Source organism: Corythoichthys intestinalis, chromosome 1, assembly GCF_030265065.1.
Source record: "Corythoichthys intestinalis isolate RoL2023-P3 chromosome 1, ASM3026506v1, whole genome shotgun sequence".
In the NCBI taxonomy this organism is placed as follows: Eukaryota; Metazoa; Chordata; class Actinopteri; order Syngnathiformes; family Syngnathidae; genus Corythoichthys; species Corythoichthys intestinalis.
The window spans coordinates 29,711,701-29,737,445 of record NC_080395.1 but is presented as its reverse complement, the minus strand read 5'-3'; the positions used below and the strand labels follow the sequence as shown (position 1 = coordinate 29,737,445).

At 38.8% G+C, this 25,745-nt stretch overlaps 1 protein-coding gene across 2 annotated transcripts in view; it reads right to left on the bottom strand.

Moving 5' to 3' along the window:
• The window catches only part of cd276 (CD276 molecule), a 218,394-nt gene that overhangs the window by 190,275 nt on the left and 2,374 nt on the right, over positions 1-25,745 (bottom strand). For both annotated transcript variants that reach the window (XM_057819777.1, XM_057819855.1), the window contains exon 2: positions 20,962-21,070. In XM_057819777.1, the coding sequence (XP_057675760.1) occupies positions 20,962-21,019 (58 nt within the window). In that variant the 5' untranslated portion in view covers positions 21,020-21,070. The remainder of the gene's footprint in view (positions 1-20,961; positions 21,071-25,745) is intronic.

Genomic DNA, 25,745 nt, shown 5'->3' with positions numbered 1-25,745 from the left:
CATCTCCATGACTTCATATTTGCTTCCGTGTGTGCCTGCCGAGCATGTTCGACAGGCATTACAACCCACAAGTACTACCATTGCACAAGACTTGACCTTTTATATTTTCCACTACGAAATTAGTGCCTCGATGTCTTCCTTCTATCAAAGTAATAACCGTGGTTCAATACCTGGACAGAGATATTTACCCAATGATCGGTGCCATCTGCTAATCACAGAGTGCACACACATTTAAAGGGTAATTCCCTCAGAAGTCAATGGAATTGTATTAGTGTGAGTTTGTGAATGAGCAGTGCCGTGCAAATGAAAGGTGAAACTGTTGGCAGTACTAGCTAAATGGGCAACATAGATGTGGGTCATGGAGATTCTTGTATCTTAGTCAGGCTCTGTTATAAGTTTATGATGTTTATTTTACTCCTCAGTGTGATAACAATGCCCTCTTCAATGCACTTTGCTCATGTGATTACGTTTTAAGAAATACATTTGTTTTCTGCAAGTGTGATGAAGTCAATGACCATGAGAAAATGAGGGTTGGGGAAAGCACCTGTTTCAGGCTCCCATGCTTGTACAACACTTCCCCCTGGTGTCGATGTGTGCAACTGCAGACCAGCACATTTTCATTTCAGGGCGTTTGCATTGAGGATTCCTAAGGATTCATGCTCTTTTTTATACTAATGAGCAGTGTCGTTAATCTTACTGAAAAAAAGTAATTAATTATAGTTACAAATTACTTCTCCCAAAAAGTAATTGCGTTAGTAACTCAATTACCTGAATGTAAGAGTAATTAGTTACTTGGCAAAGTAATTGGTGATAATTACTTTTTTTTCCCCTCCAAACAAAAAAAAAAAAAAAAAAACATTGGCCACCCTATGTGAAGTTTTTTGTGAAGGTTTTTGGTAAAATTGGCCCGAGCCCAATTCTTTACCCTAATTTAACCTTTACCCTCTACCCTGAATCAGCTGTTAAAAGTTGTTAAAATTGCTCCCATTATTGCATTAGTTCCTTCTCTCTACTTTTGACATATGAAAGTTTTAAAACTGTTTCATCATTTAAAGATACATTCAAGTCAAGATTTAGCCGTTTTAGAAGTATTTTAGATAAAAAGTTACTTAGGTTCGCGGGGAAGGTTCTCTACAACAGAGCCGTCTTAAAAAGTCTACTGCTTTAAGATGACGGCTGTCTACTAACGCATTTAGGGCCATGTCTGTCATTTTGCATCTAGTTATATCTATATACAGTACATGTGATATCTACCATGTCTACCATATCTACCATAACATGCGGGCGTAGTTTGTAGGCTATCGGCTACAACATGCATTATTGGAGCTACCTAGCATCGCGTTTGCTCCTCGTCACAACTTTCTTGCCTCCTCCTCACTCCTGCTCTGCTCTGTCGTCTCGGTGAGTCCGTCTCCCTCAGACTTTTCGACCAATATAGTAACGCATAGTAACGCATGCCTTTCCGTCCTCAGTAACGGTAACGGCGTTGCCAAGATGAGAAAAGTAATCAATTACATTACCCACTACTGAAAAAAATAACGCCATTAGTAACGCCGTTATATTGTAACGCCGTTATTAACAACACTGCTAATGAGTCTTACGACCAGGGGTGAAAGTGAACCAGAACGGTCAGGAACGCAGTTCCAGTATAAGATTCAGGGCTGGAATGCTGTTTCGGTACACGGTGCTTTGATTCCAAAAGTATGACGGCAACTGTCAAAACGCTATGTAAAAGAGTTGAGGAGGCTTATTTATCATATTTAGTTTTATTTGCTCTGATGGGGAGGTTCAGAACATCATAGCTGACAATGTGCACTTTGGACATATATTTGTTCATTTATGTTAGGCTACTTATTCATTTCCTTATGATTTAAAGAAGTCAATGTTTGCACGATATTCAAAATATATTCCATTTCACTCTGCATAATATAAGCCATTTGTACTTATTTTTCTGAATGTATGTTACTTATATCTTTATTATAAAAAATAAAAATAAAAAAAAGAAAGCAAAAGTAAATGTTTATAATAACTTCAATTTTAATATTCATCCTATGTTCTTAAGTAGTTAAAACTGAGATTTGGCATTTAGTATGTGAGGAAATGAGGAAAAATAAAAATTAGGAGATGGAGGTTGGGGTTATTGCCGTTTCTGTTAACTTTTATTTTGCAAGTCATTGAAAAAAATAATTTTGAATGAAAATCAGTTTTTGTATGTGTTATAGAAATAACTGTTTAATTTCTGTATAATTTCTGCCTCCATGGTGACCTTCATGTCGGGGAGTTCCGGCAAGAAATTCTAGCCACGTTCACCCCTGCTTATGACACACCTAAGACTACAAAATGGTCTCGTAGGGAGCAAGCGATTTCAAAACATGTAGTCAATAATCCTGTTCAAAGGGGGAAGAAAACTATTTGAGGAAAATCATTGAAGGAGTGATGGGCATGTGAATTCTAAGCATATTTCCATCCAAAGTGAGGAGAAATCATTTCCAAATGGCCTTGACGGCTAAAGAAAAGCAACATGGATGTTATTGGTTATCTATCCATTTTGTACCACTTATGGTTTTCTAGGGTCAAGGAAGCGCTTAAGCAAATACCATCTGATTTTTCGCACCAGGCGGGAATACCCTGTCATGAGCCCCTTTCACAAACATATTCCGGTAAATTTCCGTGTAAGGTGACACGGAATTCACTGGCGTCATTGCTTTACGCATGTAGAGATATCCCGGCAATGACGCGGGTTGGACACTTTCACAGGCTTGTCCTGTGTTGCCCACTGGCGCTCTCTGTGCGGGGAGGGCTGCTGGCGCGATTTTATAACCCGGACATTTGTGGTCGGCATCAGCTGTCACAATGTTGGTCATATCATGTTTTTTTTTTTTTTTTTACACAGCCTTTTGTGAGAGCGTTTCCGATGTCGTAACTAAAGCCAATTCAAGCTCATCAAGACTGTAGCCCAGGCGATCCAAGAGGAGGGTGCCGAGATATTAACTGGCTTGGCGTCATTCGACACCTCTGCCGCCCTTGTTTTGAAATCCCCTACGTTGTGCTGGTATTTGTTTTGTTGTCTTATGGGCTCTCTGCTTACCACTTAGGTTAGTATTATTGTATCCTCGGCTCTACAATCAGGTAGCAATTTAATTCTGATATGTTTTCAGTTTACTTTAGCCATTTCCAGCTTGCTATATTGATAATTGCGATGCTTGTTTACCGCTTTTTGTCTTACTGCGAAGAACGAGGAAGTGACGATCGGCCCACCATGATATTTACTTCATCAGCCATCGTGCTGTGACCCGGGAATTTAACGCTTGCTTTCACATAAGCCTCGTCCCAGGACTTTCCTGGGCATTAAACTAAGACGTGACCCGTTAAATATCAGCGTAATCTCCGTGTCAGTCGACCAGGGTAATTGCGTTCACATGCAAAGGCTGCCCGTTTAAATCCTGGGATTTTCAAGGTGAATTGCTGCGTGCCTGACACCTACTGAGATTGCAGCAAATCTGAGAATATCCAGATGTGCAGTCTACAAAGTTAAAAACAAGCTGAAAGATGCTGGAACAGCCTCACGAAAACCTGGGTCTGGAAAACCCGATCTGTGCGGACCAAAAAGTTGATTGACAAGGTGATATGTGGCCACCCCAGAGTCCAGATCTCAATCCCCTGGATTATAGCATATGGGCAACTGTGGAGGACAGTGCCTGTGAGAAGCCACAAACTTCTGTGGCAGCCTTGGAGATGTCCATTGTTAGATCTTGGGAAAAGATGACAGCATCCTACATAAAGAAGACCTGTCAAGCGTTCCGCAGGCGCCTGGAGGCTGTTGTGACACTTAAGGGAGGACACATTGAAAAATAGAGTGTACTGTACATGTTCTTTACAATAATGTATAATTTGTGATTAAATTCTAATTCTAAGCTGAATAAACATGACATTTAAGTTGCATTATGGCAGTGTAAACTTTTTTTTGGGTCACCCTGTATCTTTTCATGGGGCAACCCTGACAAAATGACACTTTGACACAATGAAAAGTAGTCTGTGTGCAGCTTATATAATAGAGTTAATTTATTTTCCCATCAAAATAACTCAAAATATAGCCATTAACATCTAAACCACTGGCAACAAAAGTGAGTACACCCCATAGAAACTACGTACATCCCCAAATGTCCAAATTGAGTACTGCTTGTCATTATCCCTCCAAAATGTCATGTGACTCATTACTGTTAGTGCTCAGACCATACGCCGCACTATACATCAAATTGGTGTGCATGGCTGTCACCCCAGGAGGAAGCCTCTTCTGACGACGGTACACAAGAAAGCCCGCAAACAGTTTGCTGAAGACATGTCAACAAAGCACATGGATTACTGGAACTATGTCCTATGGTCTGATGAGACGGGCGGGCTTTCTTGTATAACGTCTTCAAAAGAGGCTTCCTCCTGGGGTGACAGCCATGCACATCAATTTGATGTAGAGTGCGGCGTATGGTCCGAACACTAACATGCTGACCCCCCACCTCTTCAATCTCTGCAGCAATGCTGACAGCACTCCTGTAACGAGTCACATGACATTTTGGAGGGAAAATGACAAGCAGTACTCAATTTGGACATTTAGGGATGTACGTAGTTTCTATGGGCTGTACTCACTTTTGTTGCCAGGGGTTTAGATATTAATGGCTATATGTTGAGGTATTTTGACAGGAAAATGCATGAACTCTGTTATATAAGCTGCACACAGACTACTTTTCATTGTGTCAAAGTGTCATTTTGCCAGTGTTGTCCCATGAAAATATATACTTAAATATCTTCAGAAATGCGAAGGGTGTACTTACTTTTGTGATACACTGTAAGCTTACAGTATAGTTTGTGACACTATCACTTATTTACGACGAAAGAGGAATTGATAAGCAGAATCGTCAAACGAGTAGTAAAAAGAACAACTATAAGGACCCATTTCTCAAAACTAACCAGTTTTCAACAAGTGTTGGGAGCGTTCCGATGTAGTCCTGTGTCAGGCCTTCTCAGTAGTTGGGGTAGTAATTATCTTGAGTTTTGTTGCACTATAGGTCCAAGTGGGAGCTCTAGTTGCCTGGGCGATGGATCGGGCTATCTAGTATTCGCATTATCATCAAGGGAGGCTTCACATTTTCGTGCTGCATGATCCTAGCCCAACACATCACATTCTCCTACTTTATAATCTCCTTTCTTATGTTTTCTCCAGGAAATCACAAAAGGAGCGCCCTCTCCCGCGAGACATCCAGGTGATCAGCCAGATAAGGACTTCGACTTGCTTATTTCCCGCAGAGTCATAAATCAGGACGAGACGTTCCTTTGTGCTGTTCTTTCTCTTTGATTCTCTTTCTTTTTTCCCCTTCTTTCTTTCTTCACTGCCCACCATCGCCTTCTCTTGACTGCTTCCTTGATGCAAGCCATCTCATATCCTGTCAATAACCCGCTAATGGGCTCAGGCAGTCAGATAAGACTGGGCCTCTGGCTTACAAGCCCGCAGACACCGAGAGCCTTTTGATGAGCTGCGGTTTCACGAATGAAAAAGGAAAGCGGCTAGCTGACAAGGTAGACACATGGTCACAGGGTCAGATCTCACTTGAGGACAGCCAACTTGAAGGATGAAGTACAAAAAGGCTTCCTTGATTTCCCTTCAGAGGCTATATTCGTCCATCTTTCTACTTAACGGCTTCGGTTTTGGCACTGCATCATACTGAATAAAGTCAAAAAATAATGAATACTCTTTTTTTTGTCTGTCTGTCTGTCTGTCTGTCTGTCTGTCTGTCTGTCTGTCTGTCTGTCAGTCAGTCCGTCTGTCTATCAATCTAATGGATAAAAAGCAGGGTATTACACCAAATGGTACAGAGACTATGGCAATTACAACTACTAATTCCTGGATATGTGTGACTATTCACAATTGAACAAGTTCACACTATTTGCTTTAAAACCTCGTATAGGTTATTCTTTAAAAGGAAAATGTTGTTTCGTGCTCTTTCAGAAATGCCTTCAGATGCCTCAAGTGGTCACCATTAATTGTTACATACTACTTGGTATCAAGAAAGTACCATAAAGGGGATACTTTTTGATTAAGGGACATGGTTCTTGGTACATCAAAGAAATGTTAATGCCTGGATCAGACCAGAGATAGGAAAGTCGACTAATGCTTAGCTCAGACTACATAAATAAACCCCTTTTTGTTCTTAAAAGACGCAAAAGTTCCAGATCAAGAATTGTCATTTTGTTGGTTCGACTTATGCCGAAATCAGACTACACGAATAAACCCCAATTTGTTCCCAAAAGATACAAAAGTTGGAGATCAAACATTGTCACTAGGCATGTGCCGGTATGAGACTTTGACGGTACGATAACCGTGGGCAAAAATACCGCGGTTTCACGGTATCACGGTATTGCAATTATAGCTCCAAAATGTGTTATTTTGAGATGTATGGGTATTTCTTTTTTTTTTTTTTCCCATTGAACAGGATTTTTTTTTTTTTTTTCAAAACATAGCTTTAAATTGGAACATGAATATATTGTTAAAATAAATTATCAATAAAAAATATATATATATTTTTTTAATAAAATTAAAATAAATATAACTTATAGACGATACCCACAGCCACAGCTCAAGTTGCTCAAGATTAGAGCAAGAACAAAATAATTTCTATAAAAAAGTAAAAACACTTCTGAATAAAATTTTTAACAAATTCTACTGCATGATTTTTTTTTGAGGGTGGAAAAGCTCAAGTGAAGTTTTCAGCCACTGTGTCAGCTCCAGTCTACATGATGTCATGCCTATGTGTTAAAAAAGCAAAGAATTCATAAATTAATAAGTTAGTTAAAAATGTATAAGTTAGTTTAAAGTGTAAATATTGTTGTGGAAAGGTTTTATCTAAATACATAAAGAATTCATAAGTTAATAAGTTAGTTAAAAATGTATAAGTTAGTTTAAAGTGTAAATATTGTTGTGGAAAGGTTTTATCTAAACAAACAAACAAACAAAAACATTGGGAGTGAGACCTCTCCTTTATCCAGCGAACGTGGATTTGTGCTTAGGGCAAGAGCATCTTTCTCAATTAGCGATCTTTGATGCTATCCCCTTTTCCCCTTCATTCAAGCGAATCAAGCTTGTTTTCTCACTCTGCAGCGGTAACACTCGACAAAGTTGTCCTGCCAGCTTAGCCTAGGCTAACATCCGTCTTTGTAAGCTTTTAGTTAGTTTGTATATTGAATTTGAAAGGAAAATGCGTGTTTTGTTTTTGGCGAACTTTTTCATGCATGGTACTAATCTGTTGAAGCTACTCACACATGGAAAAATACAATTGTACAACGTTTTAAATGTTTCATTTTGTATATTCCACTTACCATGATTTGAGAGCTCAATAAATTGAAAAAAAGTACGCCTTATGTTTGGAGTATTTGTTTTTGGGTTCACTGGCTTTCTAGCCGATAGCGTCACTTTTACACACAGCAACAAATGGGAGGGGGGGAGCGCTGCCGAGCCAATCCACTTCTGGCTGCATTTTTGACACATGGAAAATAGCGAATACCGTACTGCGGTCTGACGGAAAATTTTAGTGGTTTTGAAACCGCAACGTTTTCACACCTCCGTAAACCGTGAAACCGGTAACCGGCACATGCCTTATTGTCACTTCATTCCACTTGTGCCTGAGGAGCCACACTTAACCCCCGGACCCTCACTCGGTCCTGTATGGCCACAAACTGCTTTACCAGGTAGATGACAAAAATAAATAGTCAATCCTATTTTATTATCCTGTTTTTAGCAAATGTGGTAAGAAGGTGCTGATAAATTTGTCACTTCAAATATTTGGGAGGAAAAGGCAGCCCATACTGCCCTCCCCTCGCCATCTAGGATCGAGTCCAAAGTCTCCTTTTCATTTATTTGCCCTTTTCGAGCAGAGGACAGCCTCTATGACACAAAGTGCCTCCATCGCCATGACTAACTGTGGACAGTCGTTGAGCCTCTAAATGCTTTCCAGGAACAGCAACTGTAACGCTTTTCAATACAGACAGATTCACAAAACACCCAGTCAAACCACACATGGCTATGGGTCCTTCGCAATGCCTGCAGAAGTGCAATCGCTGCATATTACCCGAATCAATTTTTAAACAGTCCCACGGGGCTGCATTTTGACGACTTGTTGAAATAATCATGAGGTGCTTGTTGGGTAATGCACTCTGTCTCAATGAACACACAGGGGAGAAAGGAATGAGGATGAAGGTATTGCTAGGGCCAAAACGACTGATGATGTACGTGATTGTGTATTCACCGTGCTGAAACCAATCTTAGTCGAGACGGCCCCTCGACAGGACCCTTCATTTGACGCAATCAAATTAGCAAGAGCATCACAGATACAGAGTAATAGCCTTAGATTCAATTTATGCACAGGCTAAAGTGAGCCCTCTGCAGACTCAATTGCTTTGTTGGGAAGGTGGCCATTTTGTGTTTGTCTTTGTGCGTGCGTGCGTGCATGCATGCATGAGCATTCATAACATCATATTTGTGCAAACGCGCACAGTTTCTGTGCCCTGGGGGGTGCTTGTGTGTGACTGTGGCACTATCTATCCAATTATATCGATTAATACGAAGTACAAAGCCTCCCCAAACTGTGTGAAATCAAGTCAACTTTCAAATGTTTGTTAAAGTGCCTGTGACACAATTAAAACAAAATCTTAAATAGCATTATTATTGGAATTAAAATCATATTTTGAGACGATTCGACTATATACAACAATTTGGCAAAGCGCAGATGACGAGAAATGAGTCTTTTAGTCTGCCGTTTAGCTCCTCCTGTCATTTTAGCACTCTGGCACCTCCATCTGGGTGATGACGTCAGCGAAAGAGTGATTTCAGCAGATCTATCATAGAGTCCAAAGGAGGTGTGGTCTCGCGCCGCGGGAGCCTTTGATATGCATGCCGAGGAAGCTCCCCTCAATCCCCGGCAATCGGATTCTTCCACTTTGGAGGCAGGATTCAGAATTTTTCATCTTCGCCTTCCGTCCTCGCCGGCACCATATGCACGCGAGGCGAGTCCGCTACTCAGTCATTGCATCTTTGTGTCGCAGAGTCGCCATGTAAACTGCCCCTTACTCACTTCCTCGTACATCCAATGGTTCCTCGGTTGTCTGACTTGTTTTCCCCATTCTTCGTGGTGAACAACAGGCCTCGGGGGTGAAACTCAGCAAAACGACGACGACAGATTATATATGCCATTTTGCTATTTTTTGGATTACAAAGAACTCTGTGTGCTGACCTGGATTGAAGATTGAAGATCGATCATCCGGAGAGCGGTAAAAAGGGGATTGTGGTGGGATTGGCACCCTGATTGTGCGGTCCCCGAACGTGAGTGGCGTGCAAGCTAGCCTAGCGGCTACACAGCGTCCAGTGTCGACGCAAATTTTCGAAAGTGTTGTAAAGAAATCGGACGGATTTGAGTATGGGACCGAAAAAAAATCCTACCGTTGAGGATTCAGAGGAAATAAAAAGAGCACTGGACTTTCTATCGCAAGACGTGAACAACATTAAAGTAAAGCAAGATATGATTTTGAACCTTGTAAAAGAGGTCGCCGATCTCCGTGCGCGTCTTGTGGAAAGAGACAAAAAGGTGGCGGAGCTGGAAAGAAAGGTTGATGATCTGGAGCAACATTCGAGAGCAAACGATGTAATTGTGACTGGATTGAAGATTCAACCCCGTTCATACGCTGAGGCGGCAATATCGAGAACAGGAACAGAGGCGCAAATAAGTGACTCTGACAGTAGCTCTGCAGAACAACAGGTGATGGCCTTCTTTGCGTCTAAAAATATACATCTGGATATTAATACTATTGAAGTTTGTCATCCTATTCCCGTGAAATCCAATAATCTGCCAGCGGTGATCATGAGATTCGCAAACAGGAGAAACAAAGTAGCACTGATGAAACAAGGGAAAAAGCTCAAAGGTACCAACGTCTATCTAAATGATCATCTAATTAAAAAAAAATGCTGATATTGCCAAGAAAGCCAGATTCTTAAGGAAGCAAAACAAAATTCAGAATACTTGGGTTACGAACTGCAAAGTTTATATCAAACTTAATGGTCCACCTGAAATTGCTAAAGTGATGGTTGTTAGAAACATTGAAGAACTGAACACATATGAATGAGTGCAATAGTGGTTTAATGAGAGTGAAACATCTGATCTGATAGTACATGTCTGCATTATGTTGCCAAATCTGATTTAGCAATGCATGTTCTTCTGGAACTCTTGATTCAACAACATTACAATGTTAAACATTTCAAACAAACCAATACCACCTAACAACATGGACTTGGTACAGCAAATTCTACAGTATGGACAAATAGAACTGGAAACAGTGAAAAGTTATGTGGACACTAAAAATGAGATAGATACTGAAAGAGACCCCGATAGGAATTTCTTTTCTTCTATTGTGAAAAGCTGTAAATACTTTACCCAAGAGCAGTACAGGAACAGTGTAAACTCCGAAAGCAAAATGTCAATAATACACTTTAACAGTAGAAGCATGTATGCCAATTTTGAATCTATTAAGCAGTATTTGAGCACTTTTTCCCAACCTTTCAAGATTGTAGCTATTTCAGAAACCTGGTTCAATATGGAGAAGGGCATACATTTTTTTCTTGAGGATTATGAGTTAGTTTATATGAACAGAGCAAATAAAGCAGGGGGTAGAGTTGGTCTATACATTCATAAATCTATTAAATTTACTGTTCTACCAAATATGACATTAGCAATTGATGGAATAATGGAATGTTTATCAGTAGAGATTATAAATGAGAAAAAAAAGAATATCATTATATCATGTATATATCGGATGCCTGGTACTAATATAGAAACCTTTAATAATTGGATGGATACATTGTTCTCTACTCTGAAACAAAAAACTTTATTTGTTTGTGGTGATTTTAACATTGATTTGTTAAATCCCATGAATCAAAAAAGCATCGATGATTTTCTTGACACAATGTATAGTTTCAGCTTATACCCATCAATTACAAAACCTACCAGAGTAACATCACATAGTGCCACAATTATTGATAATATCTTCACAAACATTATGGACAATCAAATTACCAGTGGCCTATTTTTTTGTGACATTACTGACCATCTGCCTATCTTCACCTTATATGAATGCAGTTTTAAAAAAACAAAAGATCCCCTAAAAACAGTGATTAAACGTATAATAACGGAAGAAACTATCAATTCGTTGAATATTAGTTTAGCTTGTCAAAACTGGAGTACAATATATAGAGAATCAGAGGTGAACAAGGCTTATAAGATTTTTTTTAGACATATTCACTTCCTTGCAAAATAAATATTGTCCACTAAGTGAATGCTGTCTTAGGAAGAAATGTATAAAAAGTCCTTGGCTCACAAAAGGATTAATTAATGCTTGCAAAAAGAAAAATAAGCTTTATAAATTGTTTATCAAAGTAAAGACAACAGAAGCTGAACAACGTTATAAAAAGTATAAGAATAAATTAACTGATATTATAAGAAGTAGCAAACAGTTGTATTACAAAAATAAATTGTTTGAAAATAGAAACAATATAAAGGGAACTTGGAACATACTGAACGGTTTAATTAAACAGAGTTCACCAAAGTCTACATATCCTAATTATTTTTTAGATGAAAACGGGGAGAATTACGAAATGAGTGCAATAGTGGATAAATTCAATAATTTTTTTGTAAATGTAGGCCCCAAATTGGCTGCTAATATTCCTGACCTAGGATCTGACAAACATTTCTCAAATATTAAGCAAAATCCCTATTCATTTTTTCTTTCACCAACAAATGAACAGGAAGTGATAAACACTGTGCTTAAATGTAAAAGTAAGATGTCTACTGACTGTCATGATATCAATATATATTTGGTTAAAAGAGTTATTTTGAATATTGCAAAACCCTTATCATATATATTCAATTTATCATTTCGAACTGGTTGTTTTCCTGGAAAGATGAAAATTGCTAAAGTAATTCCACTATTCAAAGATGATAACAAGCATTGTTTTTCCAATTATAGACCAATTTCTCTATTGCCCCAGTTTTCAAAAATTCTGGAGAAACTATTCAATTTTAGACTTGATAAATTTCTTGAAAAGCATCAGATAATAAATGAGGGACAATATGGGTTTAGAACTAAAAGAACTACATCAATGGCAATAATTGACGCACTTGAAGAAGTCACGAATGCATTAGACAATAAAAAACATGCAATTGGTGTTTTTATTGATCTTAAAAAGGCATTTGACACAATAAATCACTTCATTTTACTAAATAAGTTGGAAAAATATGGAATTAGAGGTTTGGCTGGGGATTGGGTGAAGAGCTACTTAACGGATAGGCTACAGTATGTTAAGATGGGCGAGAACATATCTGGCACACTTCAAATGGGTTGTGGTGTCCCTCAAGGGTCTGTTTTGGGACCAAAACTGTTCATTTTGTACATAAATGATATCTTTGACGTATCTAATGTATTAAAACTTATATTATTTGCTGATGACACCAATGTATTTTATAGTCATGACAATTATAGCGAGCTTGTTACTACTATAAATAAGGAAATAAAAGCCATAAAGAAGTGGATGGATATGAATAAATTATCCTTAAATATTAAAAAAACAAAAGCAATACTGTTTGGCAATGTAATAGCAAATTCTGAGTTGCAAATAACTATTGAAGGCGTAACAATTGAAAAAGTAAATGAAGTAAAATTTCTGGGTATTACAATAGATAACAAATTGTCATGGAAACCCCATATTAAATACACAAAAAACAAAATCTCTAAGTGTCTGTCAATCATAAACAAAGCAAAACATTACCTTGATGTAATTGCACTTCGTACACTATACTGCACTTTGGTACTCCCATACTTTTCATATTGTGTCGCGGTATGGGGAAACACCTACAAAAGTGCATTAAATCCGTTAGTCATATTACAGAAACGAGCAATCCGGATCATACATAAAGTGGGATTTTTAGCTCACACCCATAATTTATTTACTCAATCCAAACTGTTAAAATTCAATGATCTTGTAAAATATTACACATCTATATTCTTATTTAAAGCCTTCCATAAAATATTACCCTTAAACTCACAATCCATTTTTACAGTGCGAGAGCAATCTCATAATTTGAAAGGATTTCACAACTTCTCAATACCAAAATTTCGCAGTACTCGTAAAGGATTCTGTATGTCTGTATGTGGGGTAAAACTCTGGAACAGTCTAGATTTAAAATTTAAGCAGTGTCAAAGTATTCAGAGATTCAAATTGTTCTATAAACATCAGGTCTGGTCAAAATACACAGAAAGTGGTCTCTAAATGTTTTGGGTATATACTGTATATATAATTATTACATATGCTATAGTTACTTATTACTACTGATATATTGTGTTATCACTGCAACTATATATCACCACTGGCACCAGTAAAGCTGTCATTACATAAATTTTGATTTTAAATGTACAATTCATATATGGGGACGGCGGTAATGACGACGATGATGGCGGTGGTAGTGATGGTGGTGGTGATAGTGCAATGATGATGACGATTTTTGGGAAGTGACTGTATTTACATTGAATTTTTGGGGAGTAATTTGGGGGTGGGACCCAAAAAAAAGCTCTGCTTCTTCCCACTCCTTTTCGAGCTACGTATGTACTGTATGTATTTGTTATTAATTTTTGTTAAAATCAACATGTACTATTGTTATTGTTTTCCCCTATTCTTGCTGTTTTGTTATTACTGCTCGAAATAAATTAATCAATCAATCAATCAATCAATCAACAACAGCTTTTGGAAACCCAGAAAGGCTCACACCAATCTTCCTGGTGTAGCAACAAATGCCTGCAGCACCTTGGGATGGCGTGGCGCGAAAAATAAACAAAATTAATCTGCAAAATCAGCTGCATCTGCAGTCCTTTTGCATACAATAGTATTGCTGTATAGTGAAAGGATGTCACCCGTTAACGTCACATCCACCTTCTTACTCAATCTGAGACCGTGGCCGGAAGTCTCTCATTTTCGTAGCACGGGATTCAAAACATTGAATAAATATATCGATCGCTTCTGCACACATCCATTTGGTCAATTTCATTCAGAAGCATAAAATACCGCGTGTAATATGAAATGAAAACATACTTTTTTGTGTCACAGGCACTTTAAATGCAACTGGTAAGAAGCTAAAAGTGTCAGCTCTTGCTGTGCGTGTAATGAAGGGTCACAACAATAGCTCTTGCAGTTTTAATTCAGTTGCCACTCAATGATAGTGTGCATTTTGAGGACCCCAATACTACAAAGTCTGTTTATCCACAGATCAGCTTATGAAGAGCTAAGACAAAACCAATGGCAATACCACGCTGTTCTTTTCTTTCTCTCTGCAAATGGCAACAACAATAAAAAAACATGTACTGTGATCGGATTTCACAGGCTCACCAGCAGATCCAATTTGTCGGCCATTCTACCATTGTCGCTCTGAAACAGGACATCTTATTGCGCGACTAACCTTACCTTTGATTACTCATGAGACCAGACAATCTGCAAAACAACAGCAGCGTTGTGTATCGAGTTACATGTGCAGCATCCGACTAATTCACTCAGCGCTCCACTTAGCGGAGAGAAACTGAATCATTGTATGAGGTTGCCCCATCTACTCCTCCTCCATGTGGATGCCACACCGCCGGTAATGAGCCGGCCCGTGTTCCAATTTGTGCCATTGAATTTTGTCATATACACTCCCTATATTGCTATGTATATGAAATACTCTTCCATCCTATCTCTTATTAACTTAGAGCAGTCGTTGGGGATTGGGTTGTTTTGAAAAAAAAAATGTTCAAATGATGTTTTTTAGCCCAAGGATGTTGTGCACACATTTTGACATGCTGTATCAGCCAGAATGAGATTTTAATTTACATTATGTGTCCAACTTACACCAACAGCAAAGAAAAGGAGGTCATAAAACTTTCACCGTGTAGGTCCCAATTTCTGACATAGTAGACTCAGTTCGGTTATTTACTGTGCCTCGAGACATTATCAAGCCAGCCTGCGACTATTTGTTACTTTTTTTTATGATGACCCAACTTCTTTGCTTGTACGGAAGTGAAACTTTCAAGTTATAAATCCGTCGTTGCGACGTGATCCACCACTCCTTCTGAGAGAGGGGAAATCTGCTCTAAAAGCAGTTTTCATTGTGGGCGTCGCCAAACTCCCAACAGCAATCAGTCCAGCTCAGAAGTGTTTATATTCATAAATCCCTTACTTCTAAATGTCCTAGGCAAAAATATGTCAGCCACTAAATGACGTCAAGTCCCACAAAATACAGCGGGGCAAATAAGTATTTAGTCAACCACCAATTGTGCAAGTTCTCCTACTTGAAAAGATTACAGAGGCCTGTAATTGTCAACATGGGTAAACCTCAACCATGAGAGACAGAATGTGGAAAAATAACCAGAAAATTACATTGTTTGATTTTTAAAGAATTTATTTGCAAATCATGGTGGAAAATAGGTATTTGGTCAATACCAAAAGTTCATCTCAATACTTTGTTATGTACCTTTTGTTGGCAATAACAGAGGCCAAACGTTTTCTGTAACCCTTCACAAGCTTTTCACACACTGTTGCTGGTATTTTGGCCCATTCTTCCATGCAGATCTCCTCTATAGCAGTGATGTTTTGGGGCTGTCGTTGGGCAACCCGGACTTTCAACTCCTTCCTCACCCTGTCATCAAAATGATAACAAGAACGGTGAGCAAAAATCCCAGGTGAGCAAAAATCCCAGAACCACACGAGAGTACCAAGTGAATGACCTACAGAGAGCTAGGTCCACAGTAACAAAGGCTACTATCAGTAACACAATGAGCCGCCAGGGACTCAAATCCTGCACTGCCAGACGTGTCCCCCTGCTGAAGAAAGTACACGTCCAAGCCTGTCTGCGGTTTGCTAGAGAGCATTTGGATGATCCAGAAGAGGACTGGGAGAATGCTTTATGGTCAGATGAAACCAAAATAGAACTTTTTGGTAGAAACACAGGTTCTCGTGTTTGGAAGAAAAAGAATATTGAATTGCACCATACCCACTGTGAAGCATGGGGGTGGAAACATCACGCTTTGGGGCTGTTTTTCTGCAAAGGGACCAGGACGACTGATCTGTGTAAGGGAAAGAATGAATGGGGCCATGTATCGAGAGATTTTGAGTGAAAACCTCCTTCCATCAGCAAGGGCATTGAAGATAAGACGTGGCTGGGTCTTTCAGCATGACAATGATCCCAAACACACAGCAAAGGAGTGGCTTCGTAAGAAGCATTTTAAGGTCCTGGAGTGGCCTAGCCAGTCTCCAGATCTCAACCCCAAAGAAAATCTGTGGAGGGAGTTGAAAGTCTGTGTTGCCCAACGACAGCCCCAAAACATCACTGCTCTAGAGGAGATCTGCATGGAGGAATGGGCCAAAATACCAGCAACAGTGGGTGAAAAGCTTGTGAAGAGTTACAGAAAACGTTTGGCCTCTTTTATTGTCAACAAAGGGTACATAACAAAGTATTGAGATTAACTTTTGGTATTGATCAAATACTTATTTTCCACCATGATTTGAAAATAAATTCTTTAACAATCAAACAATGTGATTTTCAGTTTTTTTTTTTTTCTTTCCACATTCTGTCTCTCATGGTTGAGGTTTACCCATGTTGACAATTACAGGGTGACCCAAAAAAAAGTTTACACTGCCATAATACACTTAAATGCCATGTTTATTCAGTTTAGAATTAGAATTTAATCACAAATTATACATTATTGTAAAGAACATGTACAGTACACTCTATTTTTCAATGTGTCCTCCCTTAAGTGTCACAACAGCCTCCAGGCGCCTGCGGAACGCTTGACAGGTCTTCTTTATGTAGGATGCTGTCATCTTTTCCCAAGATCTAACAATGGACCTCTCCAAGGCTGCCACAGAAGTTTGTGGCTTCTTACAGGCACTGTCCTCCACAGTTGCCCATATGCTATAATCCAGGGGATTGAGATCTGGACTCTGGGGTGGCCACATATCACCTTGTCAATCAACTTTTTGGTTCCCACAGATCGGGTTTTCCAGACCCAGGTTTTCGTGAGGCTGTTCCAGTATCTTTCAGCTTCTTTTTAACTTTGTAGACTGCACATCTGGATATTCTCAGATTTGCTGCAATCTCAGTAGGTGTCAGGCACGCAGCAATTCAGGTACAGCTAAAGTTTTCTTCATTTTCAGCAGAAGCACAGGAATTGTAGAGACGAGAGATTACCAGCTGCATTGAGTGACCTTAATGAATCACTTAAGGATGACAACCTATTTAGATATGTTTCAATAGCTTTTAAACAAGCAGTCAACTGAGTGTAAACTTTTTTTTGGGTCACCCTGTACAGGCCTCTCTTATAATTTCAAGTGGAAGAACTTGCACTATTAGTGGTTGACTGAATACTTATTTGCCCCACTGTATGCACATGGATATGTCTTTATATGTATTAGTCCTAGAACTAATACTAATTATTTTTATACACAACAAAATACGGTAATATAAATATGCAGAGGTGAGTAGTAACGCGTTACATAAACTGCGTACAAAACGTACTTCTAACGCCATACTTTTAACTTTTAATTAAGTAGATTTGTCAAGAAGAAATGCAACTCTTAAGGCCCAAGTACACCGCATGCGTGATCGTTGCGTTTGCGTTCCGGTTCAGTGTTGCCTGCGTGCCACGCAGTCCGTCAAAAACAGGCAAATCATACCGGCTGCTGCACGGCTGCGGTCCGCCAACCTCGTCCCCCCCGTGAGCTCTCGCGTGATCGCGCGCGATAATGTGCCATTTAAAACAACGAAAAACACACGGAGTCTATACTCATCAGAGAAGCAGAGAGAGAGCACATATTTTCTGTGCATATTGATATTTTAGTTAATCTTGAATTAAGAGACAGACATGACTGCATCATGATGAGATCAGGACAGAAAAACACACATAATAGGACACCTTGCAGCTTCCTTTTTTATATTGTCCTTATAGAAAGGATCTGCTGCATCATAAATTATTTTGTGGGTTTCCACCTCCATGATGAAGCGCTCATCATCCATCTTCGCTCGTGTTTAAACCGTGATTAGGCACCTGGGTTGTTACGTCCAGGCCCAGCTCCGCCCATTTTGCCGGATGCGTGTCCGGCAAAAATAGAAAATAGCCTATACCATCCGGCTGGCATGCGGCACGCCGGAGGTGGTTCGCAGTCAAGCCGGAGCACTGACGCGGCCGGTATACGTTGAACAATAGGATATAATGGGAACGGATTGGCTCCTGCGCTATTTTTTACCGGAGTCGGACCGGAAACGCAACGATCACGCATGCAGTGTACTTGGGCCTTTACTCCGCTAATTTGGGCTACACTCGAGTTGTCACATTTTTCCTCTTCATTCTGCAGTAGATGACATGACTCCATTATCCCAATCACACGTAAAAATATATGACCACACACACGCTTGCAGTCAGACGTCTATGTTTACGCCAGCCTGTTCAATCTTGTGGTGTCGTTAAAGTAAAAATAATGATAAAGTAAAAAAAAAAATCTTATACTTGAAAGCGCAGAATTCAAACTTCTCTCCCAGGTTTAATTTGGCACCGATTGACCATGGAAAACCAGATCATTTTCCAGTAGGTTGTCGGTAGGAAATATGTTTCCTCCACTAGGGGGCACTCAAGCTATTTAGATGAGGGTTGTTTCATTTCTGTAGATTTTTCTAGTCGGAATTCGATAGCTTTTGTATACTGGTAATCCCCCGGATTACAATGTACTGGACTTCATTTATAAAAATGTCAACTTTACGGTGCTGGAGTCTCGTCCGCCATCATTTCCAGCCGTTTTTTTTTTTTTTTTTTAAGCTGCTTGAACAGTACCTTATTGCACCACACAGGATCTTATTTTTAACTTTACTAGTTTGATGTGTTCTTTCCTAACTATATGTGAAGTTGTTCAGTTTGACAGGCAGCAAACAAGGCAATAGTGGGTTTTTTTTATGCTTTTTCCTTCCTTCACATTTGTCAATTTGTAAAGCTGTCACACACACATGTACACTTGTGTTCAAAACAACACATATTTTAACAATAAAACACATGACACAAAACGATTGGTGTTGAAACGTCCATCTCTTCTGCTCAAAAATGTACATTTTGTGGATTAAATTATCTTAATTTGCCTATCAAAAGTCCGCTATCTTAAATGCGACGAATTCTAACGTTTTTACAATTTTCATAGCAAATCGGTCACGCATAACTCCACAAACTGGGGTTCTAAACTTAATTAAAATGCCTGAAGTTTCCTGTAGTAGCCTGCCTTCAAGCTGTTGCAGGGTCCTTCCAGGGTCCTACCATCAGTCAGAGGCGAATGCAGTTGCCCACAAAGATGACTGATAAAAATCCTTTATTATCGGTAGAGCTGGGAATCTTTGGGCACCTAACGATTCGATTATGATTACGATTCAGAGGCTCCGATTCGATTATAAAACGATTATTGATGCACCCCCCCCTCCTTTTTTTTTTTTTTTTTTTTTAAATTAAATGTTTTGTACATTAGTTCCAAAACTGTTCAAAAATCCTCTCAGGCTAAACCAAACTACTATTTCAGTATCAAGTTAACATATAGCAGTAAACAAATATACAAAAATAACAGTAAATAAAAAGCTCCAGTCCCCATTCTGTAACAGCAGCTTTAAACTACATTCAATTAATTTAATGTTGTGAATCAACTGTTAAAGTTGTTAAAATTGCTCCCGTTATTCCATAATTTCCCTTTTGTCTACTTTCGACGTGAATGTTTTAAAACTATTTTAAAGATAGATTCAAGTCAATATTTTACCGATTTAGGAGTATTTTAGATAAAAAGTTAATTAGGTTTGCTTGGAAGGTTCGCTACAACAGCCTTGCAGGGAAGTGTACTGCTTTAAGATGGCGGCCGTTTACTAACGGCCGCATCTAGCTTTTTGTAGATGTGCTGCTCACGCTACCAAATCAATGGTGCATCTAGTCCTATATAAATGATATCTACCATTACATTATGTGGATGACGTACTTTGTAGCAGCTTTTCGGCAGCAGTCAGGTATGTTGTTGTGTTTTTTTATCTCGTGGCATGAGTTGAGCTAGAGCCGTGAGTTGAGCAATGGCATTACCAGAGGGGCCGGGTAATGAGAAGCATGATGTTTAGCTACTCTCGCTGCGTTCTTCCTTGTTGCGCCCCGAAGACCGCGCGGCGCGCTGAGTGTGTTGTACTTCCGCTTTACTTGGCATATTTCAATAATCGGAATTTGGATGTTTGTGAATCGTTCTCGAATCTTCCACGGCCGAATCGCGAATAATCTAAGAATCGGAAATTTTGCACACCTCTAATTATCGGCTTATCCTTTTTGTTAATGGGCCGATGGCCAATGTTGGGAAAAAAAAGTCATTATATCAGCCCGCATATATATCGGTCACCCTCTAATGTAAATGTTCATTAACAGTCATTCATTGAAGATACATAAATACTTAAGAGTATTAATGAAAAAAAAAAAAAAAATAGACGTCAACAAAATGACGAAATGATACTTGTGAATGTTTAATTATTTTCGGGGGATAATATATACTTTTTTGCTTTTACGTCTTTAAATTTTCTTCAAATATGTTAACTGTGTAGCTGCCAACTCAAATACCCTTTAAAGAGTGAAAGTTAAATATTTGCTCAAAATATGATTACATAGTAGTCTTTTAAAAATATAGAGTATTTTCTGTAAATGATTTTAAAAATCAAAGTTATTTCAAACATCAATTAAATTTGGAACTGATTCATTTGAATCCTCTTTTTATATATTTTTTTTACCCTGCCAAGGATTTCAAGGGGTATGACTAATGGGCCTCGAGGGCACGATGTAACCACATCTGACACCTACCGACAGTTTGGACGGCCATCATGGCAGACAGCATAAGGGGCATCAGCAGGGACATCATGTCAATCCTGGTGTAGATTCGAACGGCAGGAAAATGTCTTCAGGCGTGACACTGCAGGGATCAAAACACAGCAATTAGAATTATCTACTGTATGTGGTCATCTGTTTTTTTTTTAATTGTTTTTTTTTTTTTATTTTTTATTGATAGTCTCTGGTTTGTGGAAGCATGAGTGCTGGGCTTCCCCCTAAAAAAACGTCAGATTTCAATAACCGTGTGTAATATTCAGGCATGTGCCGGTATGAGATTCTGACAGTCTGATAACCTTCAGCAAAAAATATCTGGGTTTCACGGTATTGCATTTACAGCTCTAACATATGTTACTTTGAGATGTCTCGGTTAAAAAAAAAAAACTTTTTTCCATTATACCAGATTTTGACCTTTCAAAACATATTAGCCAAATTGGAACATAAGTACAATGTTAAGTTGAAATACATTTTAAAAAATAAGTGAAATTTTCTAAAGAATATTAAAACAGCTGAGCAAAACTGAGCAACAACCAGTGGGGAAGATTTCAGCCTTGAAGCTGCAAGTGAGGGATTTCTCCCAGCATTTTTTGGGACATAAAAAATAGCTAATACCACAGGGACGGTTTGACTGAAAATTTTTTGCGGTTTTGAAACCATGACATTTTCATACCATGGTATACCTTGAAACCAGTAATTGGCACATGTCTAGTTGGGATTAATTGAGAAACAATAGATAAGCCATTTCTTTAATTACTTTTTTTTCTATTAGTTTTAATGTGTGACTTTGGCATAGAGGATGTGGGATGGGCTGCAGGCTCATCATGACCAAAGTTTCCATCACAGAGCAGCTGTTTCTGGACTCTCCAAACTCAAAACGGAAATAAAAAATATCCCCCCTTATTCTCTGAAAAGCACAATGTGAAGATGGAAAACCAAACCACAGGTTGACTGCGCCTTGTGGTAACCAGACACCAGGAAGTGACTCACTGGCTTTAGTGCTCCATGTCAGCAGTTTGTCTTTTTAAGTATTTTAACTTCATAGCCTTTGAACTCTTTCCTTCAGTAAAACATAATGACTTTGTATAATAGGAAATTATCAGAGGAACTTGTGGGTCATTGATATTTTTAAAGTCATTGTAAACATTAAATGGAACAAATAGGTAGTTCCCTTGTATATGAGAACCACATTTAGGTGTAAATCGCAAACCTTTGGGTACAGGTCCAAAGGGGAAGTTTTGCCTGTGAGCCAAAAAGTTTGCCTACTCGTGGTCTAGGCATATGTATATGATAGTAAATTAAAATGATGGACAACAGGGCAGTCAAAGTGTTTGGATTGATTGTACTATTGTTGTACGCCACCCCACCCCAGCTCTTTGCCGCCACTCTAAATATAGTATCATTTGTTGATAAAATTACTATTGTTACAAGTACACCTCTGCAAAACATTGTCCTTTTTAATATCAAATTAAGTAATATCGGTCAACTTACAATAAAATACAGTTTAACTTTATTAACATTGTTTTGTTTGTTACAAAAACGACTTAAGACACATCAATTTGCCAGAATTAAAAATAGTTGGGAAAAAAAAAACAACTCACATCCAAACTGTAAAAATATACTCAAGGTACATTTTTGAACATTTGATACTGAAAAATAATAAATAAATAACAATATATTCAAATTGATTAGCAAGTTAGAAAGAGTAACTCATGATGACAATATGCCAAACAATTTGACAGGAAAAAACAAAATTTAACAGAACAAAAAAGACATTGTCATTGGACGGAGGGACAGTTTTTATTTTTGATGCAGGCAGTATCAGCTCCTTTGCTATGGTGTGGGGTTATTTTGCACTAAGCGACTTGGTTTACTACCTAATATGATGCTAACAGTGCTCACTGGTTTACTGATGTAACACTGACAAAGCGGGACAATTGTTGGCAATATTCGGCACATTTTCGCTGAAATAAAAATTAAGCGGGTATCAGAGGTTGCGCTAGACATTTTCATTGTCTGTCATTTTGACTGACAGGGTCATAAAAATCCGGTCATAATCCATTTTTACCCGTCACTTAAATTTTTAAAATGATAATGATGACATATTCAATAGTATGTAGTTTTCATTCATTTTTAATTAATATTGTAATAGACACGGAAGTCGTGGTATTTTTCTCCCTCTTTTTACTCTGCTTACCGCCAACAACACCAACAAAACAACTCCGCCCCCAAAGAAAAAGAGGCAACTATATAGACCCTAATCACCAACGTCACACAATGATCTTAATTGTGGTTGTCAGCCCAAAATCTTCTAAATATATATTAAATGCATCTTACCAGATATAAAATGACTACTACATAGTCTGTAGTGATTGTTTGGTGCCCAGATTTCTTGTCGAATTACAGCAGTCCATCTCGCTCTCCTCTTCGGGTCTCTCAGAATACGGTAGAACTTCAAATCTCTCCGTCTATCTTCTCTGTTACTGCAACCAACCGCCACACACGCCTTCACCATTTTGATTATTAATGTTAACGAGCAGAAAAACACGCCGTAATAGGAGGCATGTACGTAGCGGTAATGTGTAAACACGACGAGCTGACACACAATATGGCGGCTCCAGTCAGGGGGGCGGAGTTGTGACGTCACGTGATTGGGGTCTATACACAGGCGGCAATCTAGTCCACCAATCGGATGACGCGCTGGCACACCGGGTGCACCAATAAGAACCTCGCGTTGATGTGTCAATCACGGTGCCACCGCCAGACCCCGGTGACGCTACAATATTCTGACAGAATAGCCAACGACGTCATGCATTAAGAGCGACAATAGCTAATAAATATGCTCACTCGCCACCCTGTGGTCTGGGGTGTGAATTGTAACCTGTCAAAATGACGGACAGACTTCAGTTTTTTCCGTCACCGTTTTAAAAAAACGGTCAACGACGGAAAATATTCGGTTAACGCGACCCCTGGCGGGTATCAATGTGATTGGGGTCTAAATGTCTTTAAGTGACATCTTACCGTATTTTTCGGACTATAACTCGCACCTGAGTATAAGTTGCACCAGCCATAAAGTGCCCAACGAAGAGGAAAAAAAACATATATAAGTCACCACGGATTATAAGTCATATTTTGGGGGAAATTTACTTGATAAAATTCAACACATAGAACAGATATGTCATCTTGAAAGGCAATACAATTAAAAAAATAAAAATACATGAGAGAACGACATGCTAAATAAGTGTACAGTATGATAATCTTACATGATACATGAACAACGAAATGCGAACGTGGCCGGTATGTTAACGTAACATAGCTATTAAGAGTTATTCAGATAACTACAGCATAAAAAACATGCTAACAAGTTTACCAAACCAGCAGTGTGGCTCCAAAACACCAAAATAACATGTGAAATGATATAATAGTGTGTTAATAATTTCACACATAAGTCGCTCCAGAGTGTAAGACACACCCTCAGCCAAACTATGAAAAAAACTGCGACTTATAGTCCGAAAAATACGGTAATTGATTTGGCATCCTGCTGTCTACTGCGAAAATTTTAGACACAGTAAACAGACTGGTCTTTCCTCGTCTCCCGCTGTACTAAAAGTCAAAGCCAAAAGCCACATAAATACACTTCGTCATGGTTCCTCGGCTTAGTTCTTCATATCTCCGATCTATGCTGTGTGCCCATGTTTAGTTCAGATATACTGCACACACTTTGAAAAGGAGAGCACCACTGCCACCCTTTGAGTGGATGTGCCATTACACTCTATTCTAGTACGACAAAAAAATTATGTTCCCTGTGGTCACATGCGCCAACTCCGGCATAGATCTGCGCCCCCATGGGGGGATGGGAGGGGCGCCTCACTCACTCTTAAATAATGATAGACTATCTTCCTGTTTTAAGTCTTGTTTGCATTGTCAGCATTATTGCGCAAAATTGTTGTAAAGAGTGGATGTAGTTCACCTATCCATAGCTGATGATGTTACTAATGCTCACTTGTTCAAACAGCAAACTAGTTGAAAATGAATCCACAGCACCTCTGCTATTGTCATTTATACTGAGCATTCAAGATATTATTTTATCAATAAGGATAATGGTTTTCTTGTTTATATATCATTAAAAGAACACCGACAGTAGTCAACATGGATAGATGAACACAGAATGACATCACTACTGTACACTATATCAAGAAGAATAACTTCCCACTCAAGTTATCCGGATGGAGACTACAACATCCTCTACATCCTACAGGAAGTTGTACCTGCCTGCTGAAAAAGCATGTGATAAAGAACAACGTTAGGCCAACCTCTTCAAAACTACTTTATAATAATATTCTATTCCATTCTATGCATGCATTTAATACATTGACTGCCATTGGCAGCACTAGACGTCCAATCCATTTTGACTGGGAGGGTCGACAGCGATCATTTGCTTCCAGCCTCTCCCACCCAAAATGAAACTTAAAAGGCACTGAACGATGAGCATTCACAGACAGTTCTCCAAGTTTAAATTGATTTGACATCTAACATTGTTAATAATAGCAATGAGTTAAATACTGTATTGGCCCGAATATAAGACGGCCCTGATTATAAGCCGACCCCCTCTTTTTCAAGACTCAAGTTTGAAAAAACGACTTTTTGAACACCAAATTAATATTTATACAGAAAATAATTACAGTACATCCGAAACAAATGATTATAACAATATATTTGAGAGAAAAAGCATGTTATTTTGCCTCATTTAAATCTTAATATCT